Below are 22,700 nucleotides of genomic sequence, written 5' to 3'. Positions count from 1 at the left end.
GGACCTCATGTCCTGCAACTTAGCTGAGTCACTTCCAGGAGCCAGGACAGAGGCAAAGCCAGAAATCGAGGCTTGTTGCTAGTGGTTAGCAACTCTAGCTTAAAAGCACAAACTGGGTAGGGAAGATGAGGCTGAAAAAGAGGTCTGGTGTTTGCCTTTCAAGGATTCACACTTTGCACAAAATCAGGCGAGCTCTAATAACCAAGAAAGGGATAATGACTGTGTGGAATTCAGCTCTGAGTCAAGAATGTAACCATGAACTCTCACATTTATGAAGTGGTCCTACCCGGATGTAGGACATCGCGAGTCTGTGTGGAGGGTGGAAGGACAGTGGCATAAGAAAGTCACTCTGATCCCTAGATTCAACCTCAGCTCTAGGTCAGACACCACTTTCTAGGAAAGACTGTTCTGGGACCCATGTCGAGTTATCTGTCCTCAGAGTCCCTTTTACTTCTCTCACGAAGCTGTGTTTTCTCCTATGATTATTATTATGGGTTTACTATTATATTGGATTAATATCCTGCTTTGGTCCCAGACTGAAAGCTCTATGATCTGGGATGGCTTCTGGTTTTTCTCTCCCTGGTGCCTAGGACAGAGCCTGGCTGTTCACAGGTGCTTGGTCAATGTGAGTCAAAATGAAGCTTGAGGAATAAAGGAAGAGCTAGGGGGTTCAGAGAGCCCATTTCAGCAGCTGAACACTATCTGGCATTTTCAAAACAAACCTCCAAGGGGTCAATATTAAAGGTCCAAAGGGCAGCTGACTCCATCTTTGCAGGTAACCACATGGAAAAATTATGGAATAATTAAGAAAGTCTTCCTCAGTGATCAATGCAAAGAAATAGAGGAAAACAACAGAATGGGAAACACTAGAGATCTCTTCAGGAAAATTAGAGATACCAAGAGAACATTTCATGCAAAGATGGGCTCGATAAAGGACAGAAATGGTACAGACCTAACAGAAGCAGAAGATATTAAGAAGAGGTGGCAAGAATACACGGAAGAAGTGTACAATAAAGATCTTCACGACCAAGATAATCACGATGGTGTGATCACTCACCTGGAGCCAGACATCCTGGAATGTGAAGTAAAGTGGGCCTTAGAAAGCATCACTACAAACAAAGCTAATGGAGGTGACGGAATTGCAGTTGAGCCATTTCAAATCCTGAAAGATGATGCTGTGAAAGTGCTGCACTCAATATGCCAGCAAATTTGGAAAACTCAGCAGTGGCCACAGGACTGGAAAAGGTCAGTTTTCATTCCAATCCCAAAGAAAGGCAATGCCAAAGAATGCTCAAACTACCGCACAATTGCACTCAACTCACACGCTAGTAAAGTAATGCTCAAAATTCTCCAAGCCAGGCTTCAGCAATACGTGAACCGTGAACTTCCAGACGTTCAAGCTGGTTTTAGAAAAGGCAGAGGAACCAGAGATCAAATTGCCAACATCCGCTGGATCATCGAAAAAGCAAGAGAGTTCCAGAAAAACATCTGTTTCTGCTTTATTGACTGTGCCAAAGCCTTGACTGTGTGGATCACAATAAACTGTGGAAAATTCTGAAAGAGATGGGAATACCAGACCACCTGATTTGCCTCTTGAGAAACCTATATACAGGTCATGAAGCAACAGTTAGAACTGAACATGGAAAAACAGACTGGTTCCAAATAGGAAAAGGAGTATGTCAAGGCTGTATATTGTCACCCTGTTTATTTAACTTCTATGCAGAGTACATCATGAGAAACGTTGGGCTGGAAGAAACACAAGCTGGAATCATGACTGCCCAGAGAAATATCAATAACCTCAGATATGCAGATGACACCACCCTTATGGCAGAAAGTGAAGAGGAACTAAAAAGCCTCTTGATGAAAGTGAAAGTGGAGAGTGAAAAAGTTGGCTTAAAGCTCAACATTCAGAAAATGAAGATCATGGCATCTGGTCCCATCACTTCATGACAAATAGATGAGGAAACAATGGAAACAGTGTCAGACTTTATTGTTTGGGGCTCCAAAATCACTGCAGATGGTGATTGCAGCCACGAAATTAAAAGATGCTTACTCCTTGGAAGGAAACTTATGACCAAACAAGACAGCATATTCAAAAGCAGAGACATTACTTTGCCAACAAAGGTCCGTCTAGTCAAGGCTATGGTTTTTCCAGTAGTCATGTATGGATGTGAAGGTTGGACTGTGAAGAAAGCTGAGCACTGAATAATTGATGTTTTTGAACTGTGGTGTTGGAGAAGACTCTTGAGAGTCCCTTGGACTGCAAGGAGATCCAACCAGTCCATTCTAAAGGAGATCAGTCCTGGGTGTTCTTTGGAAGGAATGATGGTAAAGCTGAAACTCCAGTACTTTGGCCACCTGATGCGAAGAGTTGACTCACTGGAAAAGACTCTGATGCTGGGAGGGATTGGGGGCAGGAGGAGACGGGGATGACAGAGGATGAGATGGCTGGATGGCATCACTGACTTGATGGACATGAGTTTGAGTGAACTCCGGGAGTTGGTGATGGACAGGGAAGCCTGGTGTGCTGCAATTCATGGGGTCGCAAAGAGTCGGACACAATTGAGTGACTGAACTGAACTGAACTGAATAATATTATTTAACTAATAAAGAATCTGCCTGCAATGCAAGAGACCCAGGTTCAATCCCTGGGTCAGGAAGATCTCCTGGAGAAGGGAATCTACTCCAGTATTCTTGCCTGGGGAATCCCATGGAAAGAGGGGCCTGGCGGGCTACAGTCCATGGGCTCACAAAGAGCTGGACACGACTGACTGACAAACACTTTCACTTTCAATATTATAATAACAAATGATATTATTATTCCATGATAACTAATTATGAAATAGCTATAGTAAAGAATAACAATGTCTATAAGAAAGAGGAGAGAAAGAAACGTAACTATCAACTTGGAGCATCTAACAAACAAACGAAACAATTTTTAAACTTTGTGGTGGGGAAGGGGAGACAATACCAAGTTATATAGTTCAGGCCACTTGTCAGATTTTCCTCAAGGGCATTTGACTCAGGAGAGAAGTAGACCTGCCCTCAGTCTCTCACTTCTTGTCTGATGGATTCTTTCATAAGACATAACAAGTTAACTACTTTACCTGTTATTAAACTGAAAACACTAAAACAAAAAGATTTTCCCCAGGTGCCGGGAACCCCCACGGGAGATCCCACCCATGACAAAGGTCATGCGGAGGAGACCTGACAGGCAAGGCAGATCAGGACTCGAGGGATTCCCTGGACCTGGTTGAGCATCTACCCCGAAACCAAAATCTGTCTGTCTACTGTTTACTATATTATGCCTATCACCAACTCTTCTGACATTAACAGGGGGCTATCCCCAACCACCTTTCTCTGAAGAAAATCAACTTAAGGCTCTAGTTAAGTCTCCTGGGCTTGAAAGGAGCATTTTAATTCTAACCCCTCTGTTACTTATTTTAGCTTGCTTGGTAGGTTTATCCACATTCTTGCAACTAACACACATGATTGTTCACAACACCTCAAGCATAACCTTCGAGTGATAAAAAAAGCTTTATTAGAATAATACTGCATTGTTGAGCCAATGTTTGCTACCAAATTTCCTTGTCCCTTACCCAATGTGCACCTGGGAGTACATTAGTTAATATAGTTGGTATGCAAGAAAGGAGCCGTGGCTGCATGGGCGCAGGAGGGCCTAGAGGAGCTATCCCACGTTGAAGGTCAGGAAGGGCGGCGGTGAGGAGATACTCCTCGTCCAAGGTAAGCAGCAATGGCTGTGCTTTGCTGGAGCAGCCGTGAAGAGATACCCCACGCCCAAGGTAAGAGAAACCCAAGTAAGACGGTAGGTGTTGCAAGAGGGCATCAGAGGGCAGACACACTGAAACCATACTCACAGAAAACTAGTCTATCTAATCACACTAGGACCACAGCCTTGTCTAACTCAATGAAACTAAGCCATGCCCATGGGGCAACCCAAGATGGGTGGGTCATGGTGGAGAGATCTGACACAATGTGGTCCTTTGGAGAAGGGAATGGCAAACCACTTCAGTATTCTTACTTTGAGAACCCATGAACAGGATGAAAAGGCAAAATGACAGGATTCTGAAAGAGAAACTCCCCAGGTCACTAGGGGCCCAATATGCTACTGGAGATCAGTGGAGAAATAACTCCAGAAAGAATGAAGGGATGGAGCCAAAGCAAAAACAATACCCAGCTGTGGATGTGACTGCTGATAGAAGCAAGGTCCGATGCTGTAAAGAGCAATATTGCATAGGAACCTGGAAAGTGAGGTCCATGAATCAAGGCAAATTGGAAGTGGTCAAACAAGAGATGGCAAGAGTGAACATTGACATTCTAGGAATCAGCGAACTGAAATGGACTGGAATGGGTGAATTTTACTCAGATGACCATTATATCTACTACTGCAGGCAGGACTCCCTCAGAAGAAATGGAGTAGCCATCATGGTCAACAAAAGAGCCTGAAATGCAGTACTTGGATGCAATCTCAAAAACGACAGAATGATCTCTGTTCATTTCCAAGGCAAACCATTCAATATCACAGTAATCCAAGTCTATGCCCCAACCAGTAACACCGAAGAAGCTGAAGTTGAATGGTTCTATGAAGACATACAAGACCTTTTAGAACTAACACCCAAAAAAGATGTCCTTTTCATTACAGGGGACTGGAATGCAAAAGTAGGAAGTCAAGAAACACCTGGAGTAACAGGCAAATTTGGCCTTGGAATATGGAATGAAGCAGGGCAAAGACTAATAGAGTTTTGCCAAGAAAATGCACTGGTCATAACAAACACCCTCTTCCAACAACACAAGAGAAGACTCTATACATGGACATCACCAGATGGTCGACACCGAAATCAGATTGATTATATTCTTTGCAGCCAAAGATGGATAAGCTCTATACAGTGAGCAAAAACAAGACCAGGAGCTGACTGTGGCTCAGATCATGAACTCCTTATTACCAAAGTCAGACTTAAATTGAAGAAAGTAGGGAAAACCACTAGACCACTCATGTATGACCTAAATCAAATCCCTTATGATTATACAGTGGAAGTGAGAAATAGATTCAAGGGCCTAGATCTGATAGACAGAGTGCCTGATGAACTATGGAATGAGGTTCGTGACATTGTACAGGAGACAGGGATCAAGACCTTCCCCATGGAAAAGAAATGCAAAAAAGCAAAATGGCTGTCTGGGGAGGCCTTACAAATAGCTGTGAAAAGCAGAGAAGTGAAAAGCAAAGGAGAAAAGGAAAGATATAAACATCTGAATGCAGAGTTCCAAAGAATAGCAAGAAGAGATAAGAAAGCCTTCTTCAGCGATCAATGCAAAGAAATAGAGGAAAACAACAGAATGGGAAAGACTAGAGATCTCTTCAAGAAAATCAGAGATACCAAAGGAACATTTCATGCAAAGATGGGCTCGATAAAGGACAGAAATGGTATGGACCTAACCGAAGCAGAAGATATTAAGAAGAGATGGCAAGAATACACAGAAAACTGTACAAAAAAGATCTTCACGACCCAGATAATCACGATGGTGTGATCACTGACCTAGAGCCATCCCGGAATGTGAAGTCAAGTGGGCCTTAGGAAGCAACACTAAGAACAAAGCTAGTGGAGGTGATGGAATTCCAGTTGAGCTATTTCAAGTCCTGAGAGATGATGCTGTGAAAGTGCTGCACTCAATATGCCAGCAAGTTTGGAAAACTCAGCAGTGGCCACAGGACTGGAAAAGGTCAGTTTTCATTCCAATCCCAAAGAAAGGCAATGCCAAAGAACGCTCAAACTACTGCACAATTGCACTCATCTCACACGCTAGTAAAGTAATGCTCAAAATTCTCCAAGCCAGGCTTCAGCAATATGTGAACCGTGAACTTCCAGATGTTCAAGCTGGTTTTAGAAAAGGCAGAGGAACCAGAGATCAAATTGCCAACATCTGCTGGATCATCAAAAAAGCAAGAGAGTTCCAGAAAACATCTATTTCTGCTTTATTGAGTATGCCAAAGCCTTTGACTGTGTGGATCACAATAAACTGTGGAAAATTCTGAAAGAGATGGGAATACCAGACCACCTGACCTGCCTCTTGAGAAATCTGTATGCAGGTCAGGAAGCAACAGTTAGAACTGGACATGGAACAACAGACAGGTTCCAAATAGGAAAAGGAGTATGTCAAGGCTGTATATTGCCACCCTGTTTATTTAACTTATATGCAGAGTACATCTGCATATAAGTACATATGAGAAACACTGGACTGGAAGAAACACAAGCTGGAATCAAGATTGCCAGGAGAAATATCAATAACCTCAGATATACAGATGACACCACCCTTATGGCAGAAAGTGAAGAGGAACTCAAAAGCCTCTTGATGAAAGTGAAAGTGGAGAGTGAAAAAGTTGACTTAAAGCTCAACATTCAGAAAACGAAGATCATGGCATCTGGTCCCATCACTTCATGGGAAATAGATGGGGAAACAGTGGAAACAGTGTCAGACTTTATTTTTCTGGGCTCCAAAATCACTGCTGATGGTGACTGCAGCCGTGAAATTAAAAGACACTTACTCCTTGGAAGGAAAGTTATGACCAACCTAGATAGCATATTCAAAAGCAGAGACATTACTTTGCCAACAAAGATCTGTCTAGTCAAGGCTATGGTTTTTCCTGTGGTCATGTATGGATGTGAGAGTTGGACTGTGAAGAAGGCTGAGCGCCGAAGAATTGATGCTTTTGAACTGTGGTGTTGGAGAAGACTCTTGAGAGTCCCTTGGACTGCAAGGAGATCCAACCAGTCCATTCTGAAGGAGATCAGCCCTGGGATTTCTTTGGAAGGAATGATGGTAAAGCTGAAACTCCAGGACTTTGGCCACCTCATGCGAAGAGTTGACTCATTGGAAAAGACTCTGATGCTGGGAAGGTTTGGGGGCAAGAGGAGAAGGGGACGACAGAGGATGAGATGGCTGGATGGCATCATTGACTCGATGGACGTGAGTCTGAGTGAACTCCAGGAGTTGGTGATGGACAGGGAGGCCTGGCGTGCTGCAATTCATGGGGTCGCAAAGAGTCGGACACGACTGAGCAACTGATCTGATCTGATCTGATCTGATGCAAGAAACACAAGCAGTAGCCTTGGCATTAGCAATACAACACCCTTGAGTTAATAAGTTCTTTCTTTGTTGTAACCCACTGCACCTTTGCTCCATGTAGCTTTGTTTCCTGAGGGGGACTGCAGTTCGGAAAGATAAAGGGAAAACAAGTCTTCTGGTTGATCAACCTTTATCAGGAAAGAGTCACAAAATGTTAACAGGCCACAGGGCCAGAAGATAATGTACATAATGTAAGACCCTTATTTATGAAAAGCTATGCAGAAAATGTCCTGGTTCGATAAAGGTAAAACTGATATAATGTTGAGCTGACTCTGCATGACTTTGTGTCTTTCACTTCTGGAAATGTGTAACTCAGGGTATAAAAGCCCCTTTTGAAAATAAAGCTGCAGATCCCACTTCTCCAGAGCTCTGGTCTCTGTCTTTCTTTCTCCTTCTCTCTCTCTCTCTCTCTCTTCCTTTTTCAGGCTGACTCCTTGGACCACAGAGGCTGAGTTCACTTTTTTGCCCGGGCTTCTAAGACCCAATCGGGAAGGCACCCCACGTCTTCACCCAGGGCAGAAGGTGTCCTGTGTCTTCACCCCATCGAGAGGGCGCCTGTGGCCTCCGTGATCAGAGCAAGTCCCATGTCAGGGGCTTTATTGGCTTTCTGTGTAAACCAAGAAATATCAGCCTCTTTCTCTCTCCCTTATTCTTTCTCTTTATTTTTATTTTGAGCCCAGACCACCAGGTCCCAATCCATTAAAAGACCCATGTCATCTCTTTCGCCGACACCGTCCATCCTGAGGGTACCCTAGGATCCTGCTGGGGCTGGACCCCGACACCAAGGACTGCAGGAAAAACTGATTATGTTGAACTTAACAGTAGGTAGTATTGGGTCCAATAAATTCCTTAGGAATTTTTAAAGGCAATTTGGACTCTGTTTTCTCCTTTTACCTGGACTTTAACTACTATGTGAGATTCAGCCCTCTCTGCTTCCTGAAGCTAGGGTGGTGATTATGGACAAGCCGACATTTAGGCTGATGTAGGATAAGGAAATGGCAACCCACTCCAGTACTCTTGCCTGGAAAATCCCATGGATGGAGGATCCTGGTAGGCTATAATCCATGGGGTTGCATAGAGTCGGACACGACTGAGCAGCTTCACTTAATCACTTAGGCAATGCCTCAGGGGAGGGGGACTTGGGTTCCCCACTTCCAGCAAGATGAAATGAATATCTCAGCATGAGACAGAATCCAAGAACTGGAGATGAGTCAGGAGCCTGGTGGGTTAGCGTCTGGTCCACGGGACACTTGGGGGCCCCTCCTGTGCCTCTGCTGGTGGATTTTACACAGTTTTGATTCAAATCGACTAAATGGTTTGTGAACTAAGACAGCTACGTCGGCAAAGCTCAACTCTCAGGACTGAGAATCGAGGCCATCTGTGTCAACATGACTTGACTAGTTCTTCCAGGAAGTTATTGTAAACCAATAAATAAATCTGCTGTTCACGGCAGGATATTCCTACAAAACAATCTGTCCTGGCACACTAGTTTGCTCACCTGGGAAAACAGCTTTGCTGATCAATGGTTTACTCTCGAAGACTCCCTTTAAGACTCTTGACATGCTGCATCCACCCACCCTGAACCGTATTATGTACTAAGTGACCACAAACTTTGCTGAAACCCAGCCCATTCTCTGCCTGAAAAAGCACAGCTTAAAGAGCCTGGGCATGGGCCTCTAAACCCTGTAAAGACACCTCCTAACCCTCTTTGCCTAGACACTGACAGGCCCAGGCCCTGGCCATGTCTTCTTTTGACAGTCACTTGAATGAACTTGGCTTTGCTTTACCAACAAGCTTTTGTCATGAAAATTTTGGAGCCCAGAACTGACACAGGAAATCAGGTTTGAAACAGGAAACATCTAAATGTGAGTTACTCTATATCTACAACCCACCAGGGTGGGGTAATCAGTAAATATATAGTCAGTTTTCCTCCAAAATATGAAGGCCTCTATTTCATTCCCTTTTTGAGGAAAAGACCTGGTATTTGAACACCTGCTTGTGACACAGTGCAAATGCACCATTTACCTCTGTGTCCCTCTGATTTTACATTTTCTGCATTTCCCAAATTTTCTACAATGAGTTTGCATTATTTGGAGGGTGACTGAGAGGAAGCAAAGCAAACACCATAAAAAGAAAATTAATTCCCTCGTGTATATTAGAAACAACTGTCAGGTCTTAATTTAAAACACACACTCAAGAGTATATAAAATACCCACTGAGAAGCTCATCTCATTAACCTAGCAAGGTCCCCCACTGACATCAACAGGCATGTAGAAAAGTGGTCCAGCTTTCATCATGCTGCCTGGGTTCTCTCTTAAGAGGCCTCTGGCGGTGTTTGATAAAATATACCAGCAAAAGCATTCAGTCAGTCTAGGCTAAGGCCCAGGGATCTGTGTGTCCTTCTCTTCTTTTAATGAGCGCTTAAATGATTCTCAAAATCAAGCCAAGGGTAAAGCTCACTCAGATGCCGAGCCCAGCTTCCATCAAACACCATCCAGATGAAAAAGGAGCAGGCGAGCAGTTGACAAGGGAAGGTTGCCTCACCTGTCTCATACAGGTGGCATCGCCCTGTGCCTGGGTGCTGAGCCTGTCTGGAAGCACAGACTCACGAAAGCCCCCGTCTCCCACCAAAGCCAGGAGGAGCTTGCAGCTGGGCTCAGGCGAGCTCCCCAGCCAGAGCTGGCTCAGGGAGCAGGCTTCCCCTGCTCCTCTCCACAGTCCTGCAGCTCCCCGTGCAGCCCGGCACCGGCACCGGGAGCAAGACACCCGTCAGTAACCCCGATCGAGGCTCCCGTTTACCTTAAAGAAACTTCCTCGCTTGTCCAGACCGCGGGTGCCCATGGTCTGAGCTGACATGGCCCCCCGACGAGGCTCTCCTGCACGCCGGGGACTCCTGAAGGTAGAGACATGTGTGATGGTTAGTCCAGCCTGTAGGAAATTCCTTTCTAAGCCACAGAACACTCACAACAACCCTCCTGCCAAGATCTTTTTCCATCAACAACAAGAGTGCCGTTTTATTTCCCACCAAAGCCCTTCCATCTCCTTTCAGGCTGATTTCCTGCCGCCCATGGCTCAGACTCGGCCCCACCTTCGCCGCCCCCCTCCCGCTCCTCCAGCTGACGGCCCAGGCTCCCGGGGACTGAGGATAGCATAATGATTGCTCTGTGTTTGCTTGACCTCACGCTCAAGTCCTAGAGGGACAATGCTAGATGTCACTATAATCTGCTCCAAAGCTCACGGACTTAATGCGGCCGATCACAGAGGCCAGCGGAAGAGTGAGGCCCTGCGTGTCCCAGAAAATCCTGCAGGAATGGGATGAGGTCATTAACAGCTCTGCCAGCCCTCTCCCCCCAGGCAAGGTCAACACAAGGGCACTGGGAAGAAATCCCTCTCTTTTCTCCTAAGAAATCAAAGCTTCAGATGAAATTCTGTGTGCCTACTGACAGAGATTAGTTTGTGTTAAGAAACAGCATGTAAACAGCTCCAGGATAACCCGAGGGGAGGCGGGGTGGACACTGGAACGCAGAGGGGAGTTTAAGGGCATGATCGGATTCTGAATCATAACTGCAGCTATTTGAGCTTGGAACTGCCCTCACTGGAGCATCAAAACCCAATAATCTTGTCTCCCGGCTCCAACGCCTTCCACATCCACTTATAAATAAAACACACATGCACACAGGCAGCTGGCCCCGCCCCGGCCAGTGTGTGCTGAGGAAGCATCTCTGATCCGGTCTCGTGCACCAGGGACGATGATCAAACTGCCCTCTGGCTCTCAGAGGTAGTTGACCCTAACCTCGACCAGCCCGGTAGAAGGACGGTAAAGGAAACATTAAATGAAAACGTGTCCGGGGGATCTTAGAGGGTTCAGCGGCAGGGGTGGGGTGGGAAGGCCCCAAAGACACATGAGCTGCTGCCAGTTTGCTGAGGCTCTTTCATCATTAACTTGGGGGACAGAGGACGCAGCAGCCCACAAACATGTCAACAAGCAGAAGAGTTGTAGAGAACTGCTCGCGTTAGGAAGCGATGACCTCTGGAGACAGGCACGTTTCCGCCCTAAGACCTGCCACTCCTTCACATCCGTAGGGGGCTGCGATGACCGGTGGTTTCCATCTCAGAAAATGAGAACACAGCGTGGACCCACCCTTCCTTCTGGAGCTGTCACCTATTTTAGTTATGTCTCTGTGGCTCCGTCCCTTTAAAGATTCAGAGCTGTCTTCCCTCTGATTCTTTCCACTCGGAATCCCACTGGGATGAAGGTCAACCTTCCAAAAGCCTCCTGAGAAGACTGGTGAGTTTTCCATGGCAATTCTGTTGACTCTGAGATTCACGTTCACAGGCTCAGCTGCTGCACGGAGCCCCAGTTCCAGGCCCTTTGAAGTTCATCACTTAATTAGCAAAGTCCAGGGGCTGGAGTGCTCCCAAAAGGAAAACACAGTGCTGTCTTCAGAGCACGGAGCAGAACCACAACCACAGTGGAACCTTGAGGGGCAAATGATTAACTGTTTCAACCAAGAAGCACACAAATTAAAAAGTACACTTGAATCCAAGCCTAATGCCTGTAATTCTTTTCCTTCCAGATGCTTTCTCGGCAAGAAATTTGACATTGCACAGCAGTGAAGGAATGGCACGTTGAGAGCCAAGACTTCATTCCTCATCCAGACCTAAGTCTCTTTGTTCTGTTCAGAAGTTTTCCGTATACAAACCCTTTCTGATGAGCCAGGACAGGCAGGGGATACTGCCTATAACCACTGAGAAGTCTGGATTCCTCAAGTTTACTAGCTTACTTAGCTTCCTGAAAACTGAACGTGAACACGTCTATCTCAAGCGGTTCTCAAGGAAATGACCAGCCTGGATTCTGTGTAGAATTGGCAGATGCATCACATTTCTTCTGGAGGATGCAGATTCCATCTCTGCTTCTTCAAAAGGCTATGAGAGCAGGTGACAAAGACAGGCTGCCAAGGGCCACAGCAGGTCCTTTGCAGAGAATGAAATCCACATTATTCGAATTCTTAAATAAAGCTCTCATGGGTCAGGAAGAAGTTTGGGTGTCAGGTCTTTCCTATTGGAGCAGTAGTTTCCTTCCCAAACCATAGCCTCTGACACCCCAACTCAACATGGACAGAAATCTAATACAATTGATAAGGAGACTTTCTTTCCACTTGTGGTTCTCACCTGATCCCTCACCTACCCTGGAGTTACACCAACAATCTCATCCTAAAACCACCCCAGTACACAAACAGACTGAACCAACAAACAGAAAAGGTACGGTAGTTAGAGAGGCTGTCAGATTCCTCCAGACTTACACGGTGGAAGCTTGCTCCTTCCTGGTTTCCCTGAACAGTGGAGCAGAGTCTCCAAAAAGGAGCCCAGCGTGTCCAGTGGATCTTTCCAGATGCTAGCTGAACGCCAGCAAAAAAGAGAGACAGAGAGAGAAACCCGAATGGGACCGAAGGACGCTGCGAACACTTTGGAAGGACACGGCCAAGCCCTTTCAGTAAGAGCACTGAAAGAATGTAAACAGAGCCGGCGCTGTGGTCCAACTACAGGACAAAGGCAGGAAGCGAGTATTCCCAACTCTTCCCCTATGCCAGGCTCGGCCACTTTGGAGGAAGCCTGGCGATGGCTTCCATGTGGCCCCAAGAGCAAGTGCCGAGGTGAAGTCTGTCCGGGATTTCAGCGTCCAGGACTCACTGCGCCGTCCGATCGGGCTCCAGGTGGTGTGGACCGTGCTGAGCAGGACCGCTCCTGGCCGGCCTTCCAGCCCCTTCCACTGGGAGCCACTGAGGACGGCGCTGGGCTACCACCACCTGACCTTGGGCTGCAGGGCTGGCCGACAGGGCTAGCACACTCGGTACTCAGGCTCCAGTTCACCAAGCCACGGAGCCAAGTCACTGGCAAGTTTCCAGCTGTTGCTTAAAATTCCAGCTTGCCAGATCTTGGCAAGAGAGGCTGCATCCGAGACGGACCCCAGCCGCCGCCCACCACCCCCCCCTCCTCCCGATTTATTTAGCCAGCCTCTACCATTCTATTCTGTTCGCCTCAGGTACAAGTTTGAACCCCAAAAGCGGCAGCAGCAATACTGACTCAGGCAACCTCCACTCACAAGTCTGGTTTAAAAGACTCAGCTTCTTGGAGTCATGGGTTTCTCATCGCCTGCTGCTGTGCAAGTCGGCTCTGAAAGCTTTCTAATCACTCGTCTTCCTTCTTCCTTCTAACAGCTGAATGAAGCGAGGCAAAGTGGACTTCGGCTCTTGGTAAACAAGCTCTCATTATTATAATCATTTTACAGCCAAATGAACTGAAGTAGAAGAAAGTGACTCACCCCCCCCGGGGACCTGTCAGGTCGAGGCCAGTCCTGGGACAGGCATGTCACCTTTCTGCCTGGTTCCTGCTTGAGTGGCTCCAATGACGGCAGGTCCTCCCTCTTGTGAATATTTTTTGTCTTTACTAAGAGGTAAGAGCCAGTGGGGCGGGTCGCATCTGGGTCCAGGGAAGGTCTCTGAATATTTCCATAATTATCTTTGTATGACCAAGGATTTTACAAGTTGGATAGAAAAATCTCTATTCCAGCCCCTGGCTGGACGATTCAAGTTATTTAAATTTAAAATTTGTTCTTTGAGAATCTTGTCTCCCTGCCCAGCACTGATTTTTTTCCTCTTAGTCGTCAAACTCTTTAAAGCATTTTGAGGATCATAAACATCTTTTGTTGAAAAGAGAAACTAATTTACAGGAAGTAAGAAACCAGAAGAGAAGAACTGTATTCCCAGGCTCTTGGTAACTGTTTTTAAAGAGAATTAGAAACAATGCTCTGTGTCTTGACTTTCACAAGAGTAACAGAGGAGAATAAAAATAATCTTTCTTCTTTTTTTAGGAAGGTGTTCACAGTGAAACTGTGCATTTCAGCCACTCACAGGGTTGTCCTATAACCAATTCCAGGGGAGGTCCTTCCTCTTGGAAAACAGCGGGTCTCACCGAGACTCTGCAGAACCTTTGTTGATGCCTACAAAGCAGGCGTGGACACCTCCACCAAGGGCAGTGAATGTGCCCTGGACACAGGCGGGCAGCTTGGCTGTTACAAACTCCTCCTCCCCACCGATGGGAAACTGCTCCCTCACCCCCCACCCACTGCCCTCATCTGACCCCTCGGGCCATCCAAGAGTTACCGCCTGCCTCCTTCTCCCTGTCCCTTCTGAGTGACACTCCTCGGGCCTAGGGGCTGCTGCCTGGAATAGGGCTAAGAAGGGAGAGGGGTAGCCCCCAAGGTCATTCTCAGAAGCATGTGTCTTTTAAGCTCCTCACTTGAAAAGCGCCACGTAGCTGGTGGTCACAGACGGCACACGTGTGCAGTGACCACATGTAAGTGAAGAAGCCCCATAAGCTGCGTCGGCCCTGAACCCAGAGGACACCATGGAGGGAAGTCACATAGGTTTACTGTCTACATGTGAGCACCTGAGTTTAGAGCTCTCCTTCCCGAAGTGCTCTGGCCACAATGGTGTGTGTGTGTGTGTGTGTGTGTGTGTGTGTGTGTGTGAGCACGCGCGTGCGCACATGTGCCCAGCCATGTCTGACTCTTTGTGACCCCATGGACTGTGGCCCACCAGGCTCCTCTGTCCGTGGGATTTCCTGGGTGAGAACACTGGAGTGGGTTGCCATTTCCTTCTCCAGGGGATCTTCCGGAGCCAGGGATGGAAACCATGTCTCTTGCACCATCTTCTGCACTAACAGGCGGATTCTTTACCACTTTGCCACCTAGGAAGCCCCCAAAGGGTCTACGCTGGTGGTTCATTTTAACTGAAGGTTTGTAACCTGGCGGCACCTAGATGGAGTCCACACTGAAGATACAATAGATGAAGTAACATACTTTTTTTTAACACATTGAGTAAACTGTCTCCAGAGACCCTCAGTCAAGAATTCATGTCCAAGTGGTTTATTAGGGGAGCCTTCATGAATCACTGGTCAAGGGGAGGGTGTGACACAGGGGAGAAAGGGCAGCCAGTACAAAGTGCAGCGTCAAGCAAGCATCCAGGGGCGAGTGGACTGCAGCCCTCCAGGGTTGGGAGCTCTGAAAGCCGGCGTAGACTGGCCTTGGGTCCCAACTGAGGGGCCAGGGAGCTGGGATATTTGTTCAACTCCCCCCAGGTAAGGGTGTAAAGCTGCCCCTAAGGGGCCCTGGGTCACCAGCTGCTCCCATATACCCCTGTTGTGGGTAGAGTGGACTGTCGAAGCCAAAGAGAGCCCTCGGGCAAAGCTGGCAGTTGGAAATCAGGCTAGTGTGCATGGAAACACTCAGTACCCAAAGGAGACGGGAAGGACTGAACAGTGTCCCCTACACCTGGTAACTCAAACCAGGACATTTTGCCTGAAGTGTGGGTGTCTTGCTTCTCCGTCACAGCAAGCTGTCATCCTCCTACACTGCTGGTGGGAATGTAAATTGGTGCAGCCACTGTGGACAACAGTGTGGAGGTTCCTTAAAAACTGAAAATACAGTTACCATATGACCCAGTAATCCCACTCCTGGGCATGTATCTGGAAAAGACAAAAACTCTCTAATTTTAAAAAATACATGCACCCCAATGTTCATTGCAGTACTATTTACAAAAGCCAAGACTTGGAAGAAACCTAAATGTTCATCAACAGAGGAATCAATAAGATATGCTATAGATATTAATACAATGGAATACTACTGCTGCTGCTACTAAGTTGCTTCAGTTGTGTCTGACTCTGCACGACCCCATAGACGGCAGCCTACCAGGCTCCTCCATCCCTGGAATTCTCCAGGCAAGAACACTGGAGTGGGTTGCCATTTCCTTCTCCAATGCATGAAAGTGAAAAGTGAAAGTGAAGTCGCTCAGTTGTGTCCGACTCTTAGCGACCCCATGGACTGCAGCCCACCAGGCTCCTCCATCCATGGGCTTTTCCAGGCAAGAGTACTGGAGTGGGGTGCCATTGCCTTCTCCCAATGGAATACTACTCAGCCACAAAAAAGAATGAAATAATGCCACTTGCAGTAACATGGATGTTGATCATCTTACATCATCATATCATCACACTAAGTGAAGTAAGCCAGAGAAAGACAAATATCATATGACATCCTTTATACATAAAATCTAAAATATGATACAATGAGCTTATTTACAAAACAAATGGACTCACAAACATAGAAAACAAACTTATGGTTATCAAAGAGGAAGCAGGGGAGGAATAAATTCACAAATTATCTGTGGATTGACAATTATACCCTACTATATGGAGAAGGCAATGGCACCCCACTCCAGTACTCTTGCCTGGAAAACCCATGGACAGAGGAGCCTGGTAGGCTGCAGTCCATGGGGTCGCTAGGAGTCGGACACGACTGAGTGACTTCACTTTCACTTTTCACTTTCATGCATTGGAGAAGGAAATGGCAACCCACTCCAGTGTTCTTGCCTGGAGAATCCCAGGGACGGGGGAGCCTAGTGGGCTGCTGTCTATGGGGTCGCACAGAGTTGGACCACACAACTGAAGCGACTTAGCAGCAGCAGCAGCAGCATATGTAAAACAGATAACTAATAATAACCAATAAGGAGGACCTACTAGGTAAAGTGTCGGCCTGCAATGTGGGAGACCCGGGTTCGATCCTTGGGGGCGGGAAGATCCCCTGGAGAAGGAAATGGCAATGCACTCCAGTACTCTTGCCTGGAAAAATCCCATGGATGGAGAAGCCTCGTAGGCTACAGTCCATGGGGTTGCAAAAAGTCGGACACGACTGAACGACTTCACTTCACTATAGCACAGGGAACTATATTCAGTATATTGTAATCACCTACAATGGTAAAGAATCTGAAGAAGAATATAGCTGAACCACTTTGCTGTACACCTGAAACTAACACAATATTAAAAATCAACTATACCTGAATTAAAAAAAAAAAGAAAGACGTTGGAATAAAATACATACTGATGAAGAAAAAGCCCCATCAATCCAGGACAGAACTTGTGGATATCACCTCCGGTGGGGGTTTCCTAAATGAATACAAGGAACAGAGGCCTTTGGACTATCCGAAGGAAGACGCTTCAACTGAGGGGTGAGGAAGACAATCAAAAGGCACATTTCCACCTCTTCTATCCCCATTCCAAAGGTGCAAGGGGTTCTGCTGCCTGTGCCTTTCCACACTTTCTGTTTCATCATTAGAATATTTATCCTCCCCTTTAATCAGTGATATGCTTGAAAATATTCAACAACTGACTTTCTGGGGATTAAAGCCTCCAAGTTTTAGCATTTGCCTACTTCGAAGGGGAAATACTCTATCAGTTCAGTTCAGTTCAGTCTGATTCTTTGCGACCCTGTGGAGCACAGCACGCCAGGCTTCCCTGTCCATCACCAACTCCTGGAACTTGCTCAAACTCATGTCCATCGAGTTGGTGATGCCATCCAACCATCTCATCCTCTGTCCTCCCCTTCTCTTCCCGCCTTCAATCTTTCCCAGCATCAGGGTCTTTTCTAAGGAGTCAGTTCTTCACATCAGGTGGTCAAAGTATTGGAGTTTCAGCTTCAGCATCAGTCCTTCCAATGAATATTCAGGACTGATTTCCTTTAGGATGGACTGGTTGGATCTCCTTGCAGTCCAAGAGACTCTCAAGAGTCTTCTCCAACACTACAGTTCAAAAGCATCAATTCTTCAGAGCTCAGTTTTCTTTATGGTCCAACTCTCATGTCCATACATGACTACTGGAAAAACCATACATTTGACTTCACAGACCTTTGTCAGCAAAGTAATGTCTCTGCTTTTTAATATGTTGTCTAGGTTGGTCATTACTTTGCTAACGTGTGAGATGAGTGCAATTGTGCGGTAGTTTGAGCATTCTTTGGCATTGCCTTTCTTTGGGATTGGAATGAAAACTGACTTTTCCAGTCCTGTGGCCACTGCTGAGTTTTCCAAATTTGCTGGCATATTGAGCGCAGCACTTTCACAGCATCATCTTTCAGGATTTGAAATAGTTCACCTGCAATTCCATCACCTCCACTAGCTTTGTTTGTAGTGATGTTTCCTAAGGCCCACTTGACTTCACATTCCAGGATGTCTGGCTCTAGGTGAGTGATCACACCATCATGATTATCTGGGTTGTGAGGATCTTTTTTGTATAGTTCCTCTGTGTATTCTTGCCACCTCTTCTTAGTATCTTCTGCTTCTGTTAAGTCCATACCATTTCTGTCCTTTATTGTGCCCATCTTTGCATGAAATATTCCCTTGGTATCTCTAATTTTCTTGAAGATCTCTAGTCTTTCCCATTCTATTGTTTTCCTCTATTTCTTCGCATTGATCACTGAGGAAGGCTTTCTTATCTCTCCTTGCTATTCTTTGGAACTCTGCATTCAGATGCTTATATCTTTCCTTTTCTCCTTTGCCTTTTACTTCTTTTCTTTTCACATCTATTTGTAAGGCCTCCTCAAACAACCATTTTGCCTTTTTGCATTTCTTTTTCTTGGGGATGATCTTGATCCCTGTTTCCTGTACAATGTCACGAACCTCCATCCATAGTTCTTCAGGTACTCTGCCTATCAGATCTAATCCCTTGAATCTATTTCTCACTTCCACTGTATAATCATAAGGAATTTGATTGTCCAAGCCAGGCTTCAACAGTACAGGAACCGTGAAATTCCAGATGTTCAAGTTGGATTTAGAAAAGGCAGATGAACCAGAGGTCAAATTGCCAACATCTGTTGGATCATTGAAAAAGAAAGAGTTCCAGAAAAACATCTAATTCTGCTTTATTGACTATGCCAATGCCTTTGACTGTGTGGATCACAAAAAACTGTGGAAATTTCAAGAGATGGGAATACAAGACCACCTGACCTGCTTCCTGAGAAATATATGTGCAGGTCAGGAAGCAACAGTTAGAACTGGACATGGAACAACAGACTGGTTCCAAATCGGGAAAGGAGTACATCAAGGCTATTGTCACCCTGCTTATTTAACTTATATGCAGAGTACATCATGAGAAATGCTGGACTAGATGAAGCACAAGCTGGAATCAAGATTGCCAGGAGAAATATCAATAACCTCAGATATGCAGATGACATCACCCTTATGGCAGAATGCGAAGAAGAACTAAACAGCCTCTTGATGAAAGTGAAAGAGGAGAGTGAAAAAGTTGGCTTAAAACTTAACATTCAGAAAACTAAGATCATGGCATCTAGTCCCATCACTTCATGGCCAATAGATGGGGAAACAATGGAAACAGTGACAGACTTTACTTTTTTTTTGGCTCCAAAATCACTGCAGCCAGGAAATTAAGACACTTACTCCTTGGAAGAAATGTTACGAACAACCTAGACAGCATATTAAAAGGCAGAGACATGACTTTGCCAACAAAGGTCCATCCAGTCAAAGCTATGGTTTTTCCAGTAGTCATGTATGGATGTGAGAGTTGAACTATAAAGAAAACTGAGCTCTGAAGAATTGATGCTTTTGAACTGTGGTGTTGGAGAAAACTCTTGAGAGTCTCTTGGACTGCAAGGAGATCCAACCAGTCCATCCTAAAGGAAATCAGTCCTGAATATTCATTGGAAGGACTGATGCTAAAGCTGAAACTCCAATTCTTTGGCCACTTGATGTGAATAACTGACTCACTGGAAAAGACCCTGATGCTGGGAAAGATTGAAGGTGGGAGGAGAAGGGGATGAGATGTTTGGATGGCATCACCAACTCAATGGACATGAGTTTGAGTAAGCTCTGGGAGTTGGTGATGGACAGGGAAACGTGGCGTGCCACAGTCCATAGGGTTGCAAAGAGTCAGACACGACTGAGTGACTGAACTGAACTGAACTGAACTGAGGTTGGTCAATGCTTTTCTTCCAAGGAGCAAGCATCTTTTAATTTCATGGCTGCAGTCACCATCTGCAGTGATTTTGGAGCCCAACAAAATAAAGCCTGTCACTGTTTCCACTGTTTCCCCATCTATTTGCCATGAAGTGATGGGACTGGATGCCATGATCTTAGTTTTTGAATCTTGAGTTTTATGTCAACTTTCTCAATCTGCTCTTTCACTTATAGTGGCCTATTTCAAATTACCAACGTGATATCAGTGACCTTGCAGAATTCATGAAAATTTAAGAGCAAACTGACTCCAGCTCCCACTGCACCAACTTCACCCATTCTCCACCACCCATTCACCATCTGAAGAGGTTGCTTTCATTTGACTCTTCAGATGCAGAAGTCATACAGGACAGCAAAAGTAAGAAAAAATGTTCCAAGATGGAAACCATTGCTTTATCCATGAAACCACATTATTTGTTCCTACTAAGACATGAACCATTTCTGGTTATCATCTTCACCAAGTTAAGCAGTAGCATCAAGAACACTGAAAGAATCCATATGCTCAGTCCGCTATTTTCAACTCAGAAGGTTCCACATCCTTAGAGGTTGGAGAGAAGAAGAAAAAGAGCTTCCTTTACCCAACTGGACACTGGGGATCCACATGCCTTATTCACAGTGGTCTCTCCAGGACCTTTCATGGCACCTGGCACTTATGTGCTCGATAAATGTGTGTGAGATTTTACAGAGACATCATGGAGTCTGGAAGGAAGGGTTTTTAGGGAATGGCTTCATCCAAGAATAAGAATTCAGGAAGAACACAGCCTCAGGAACAACACAGAGAGTTCGAATGCCAGGAACATGCACTGTTGACCCATGCATGCTGGACAAAACGCTCTTTACACCACCCTGAAACACAAGGTGTTGGTTTACGGAGTCCATATGTTCTCTGTGGCTGGATCTCTCTTTCAAAGTACATGATCTGAAAGCCTCTCCTTTCTCTATAACATACAGACTTGCTGTTGTCTCCATATCCTCAGCCACTCATACTTCTCAGATCTTTCATTGTGCATTTCTGCACAAATCACAATCCTCAAGAGGCCTCCAGGTATGTGCCCAAGCCAGCACAGCTTCGCTGGAGACCATAAAGCAAAAGAAATCCACAGAAAGCTGCCAAACACCCAATAAAATAAAACCGACTGAATAAGTAGGCTTCTCTGTGTGTCTGTGCATGTACCTGGATCATGTGTTATGGGGATCAGACCCTTCAAATTCCCATCCTTGCTCTTAGTAAGTGGGCTGGAGAATAGCTAAGTCTTCTCTAGAAATATCCTCCTGATTTTGCACATTCCACGTGGGGTGCACACCATCCAATACCAAAGTAATGAAACACTTATATACAGAGTAAGTGCCCTATGAACAATGTATTTAATTCCATCTCACAGTCAGAATCGGTGTTACCAAGGGAGACTCATATACAAATTAACAGTTGCTCTCCAAAATAATTTAATATTTTATGTTGGCTACCAAAGAGGCATGGAAACCCGCAGAGCTCAGTAAGGTTCTCAGTGATGTCTGCTGCCATCATCAAAAAGATGGTTTTTGTTTGAAATTGTGCCTCTGAAGTTCAGGCATGTTTAAAAGTCTCTCTCTCAGCTGGCCAGGCACTTCTACAGTTTTGCTGGGAGAGATAAGCACATACAATTGGGCATTTCACAAATCCAGCTTCATATTCAGTATGACTGGGTTTGGCACAGGCTACAACTACCACAGAGCTTCTGCAGGCTCTCTTTGAAGCTTAGGGGTTTCCTCTCAAGGGTCTAGCCCTTCCTTTCCTCTTGGGCAGTGTCTGACCGATATGAGGGCAGGGAGGCCAAGCAGGCAGGCACAGTGAGCGTGGAGAACAGGGGGATGGCGGGGAGGCATAGCTGGATCACCCTTTCTCATCCGGAGTGTTTGCGTGAGAGGACACACGTCAGAGGGAGAGAGCTTTGGGTCATAATGACAGCCTTGGGCTCAGACCTCTGAGAAAAGAAGAGCAAAGGCACTGAGGTCAGATGACCCACGGATGGAGGGTCTGAGTGGACAGTGCAGACAGTGTGCCATTGCCCTTGTCTGGGCTCTCATCCCTCCAAGGGGGTGCTGGTGGACACCAGTCATTTCAGAACCTGGGACGAGAGGACAAATGGAGACTCATACTTTGTGTCTGAATTTTTTTAAGTTATACATCGAAACGACAAGACGAATTGTAAAACGTGTTCTATCCTCCTACCATGGCAGACAGACCGTTTGTAAGGACTTGGAAAGCCTGGCTGCGATTTAAAATTTTTCAGACTCCTCAGGGTTCTGTGTTGACTGTGGGGAGACGGGGCCATCCTGAACCTACCTCCCCGGCTTGTCACCCTACTTTTCGCTGGGACGGCTCAGTGGACACCCTAGCCTTCCTATCCGAGCCCTGTCCATCTCTCATTCCCTCCCAAACCCTGCAGCCTATGGAGATGTACTAATGTAGTTGGTGCAACTCAAGTACTAACTACATATCCAGAAGTGGAGCCAGCCCTCGGGCATAAGGACGTGGGGGAGCCTGTGAACGAGGGTAGGGGGCATGCGGACAGGGATTCCGAGGGCGGAGAATCTGGAGCCAGAGGTGGCGGGGGATGGGGTCTCTGGATAGGTATGGCCTTTGACTCTGTGGACTTCTCCTTCCACAGGAGGGATGAGGTTAGAGGGGTACTAAGGTCACTACTGGAGGGCAGCTGGGTCATC

At 46.1% G+C, this 22,700-nt stretch overlaps 1 protein-coding gene across 4 annotated transcripts in view; it reads right to left on the bottom strand.

The window, feature by feature from the left end:
• Window positions 1–22,700, bottom strand: part of RIN2 (Ras and Rab interactor 2) — a 211,028-nt gene that overhangs the window by 98,465 nt on the left and 89,863 nt on the right. For 2 of the 4 annotated variants that reach the window (XM_055544095.1, XM_055544098.1), the window contains exon 3: window positions 9,943–10,036. In XM_055544095.1, the coding sequence (XP_055400070.1) occupies window positions 9,943–9,999 (57 nt within the window). In that variant the 5' untranslated portion in view covers window positions 10,000–10,036. Of the gene's footprint in view, window positions 1–9,942; window positions 10,037–12,446; window positions 12,731–13,246; window positions 13,265–22,700 lie in introns of those variants that run through there. The other 2 variants (XM_055544097.1, XM_055544096.1) reach the window with 2 other exon arrangements.

This window comes from Bubalus kerabau, chromosome 13, assembly GCF_029407905.1.
Source record: "Bubalus kerabau isolate K-KA32 ecotype Philippines breed swamp buffalo chromosome 13, PCC_UOA_SB_1v2, whole genome shotgun sequence".
In the NCBI taxonomy this organism is placed as follows: Eukaryota; Metazoa; Chordata; class Mammalia; order Artiodactyla; family Bovidae; genus Bubalus; species Bubalus kerabau.
Note: the sequence above shows the minus strand (reverse complement) of the source record. Positions and strands in the feature narration are given on the sequence as shown.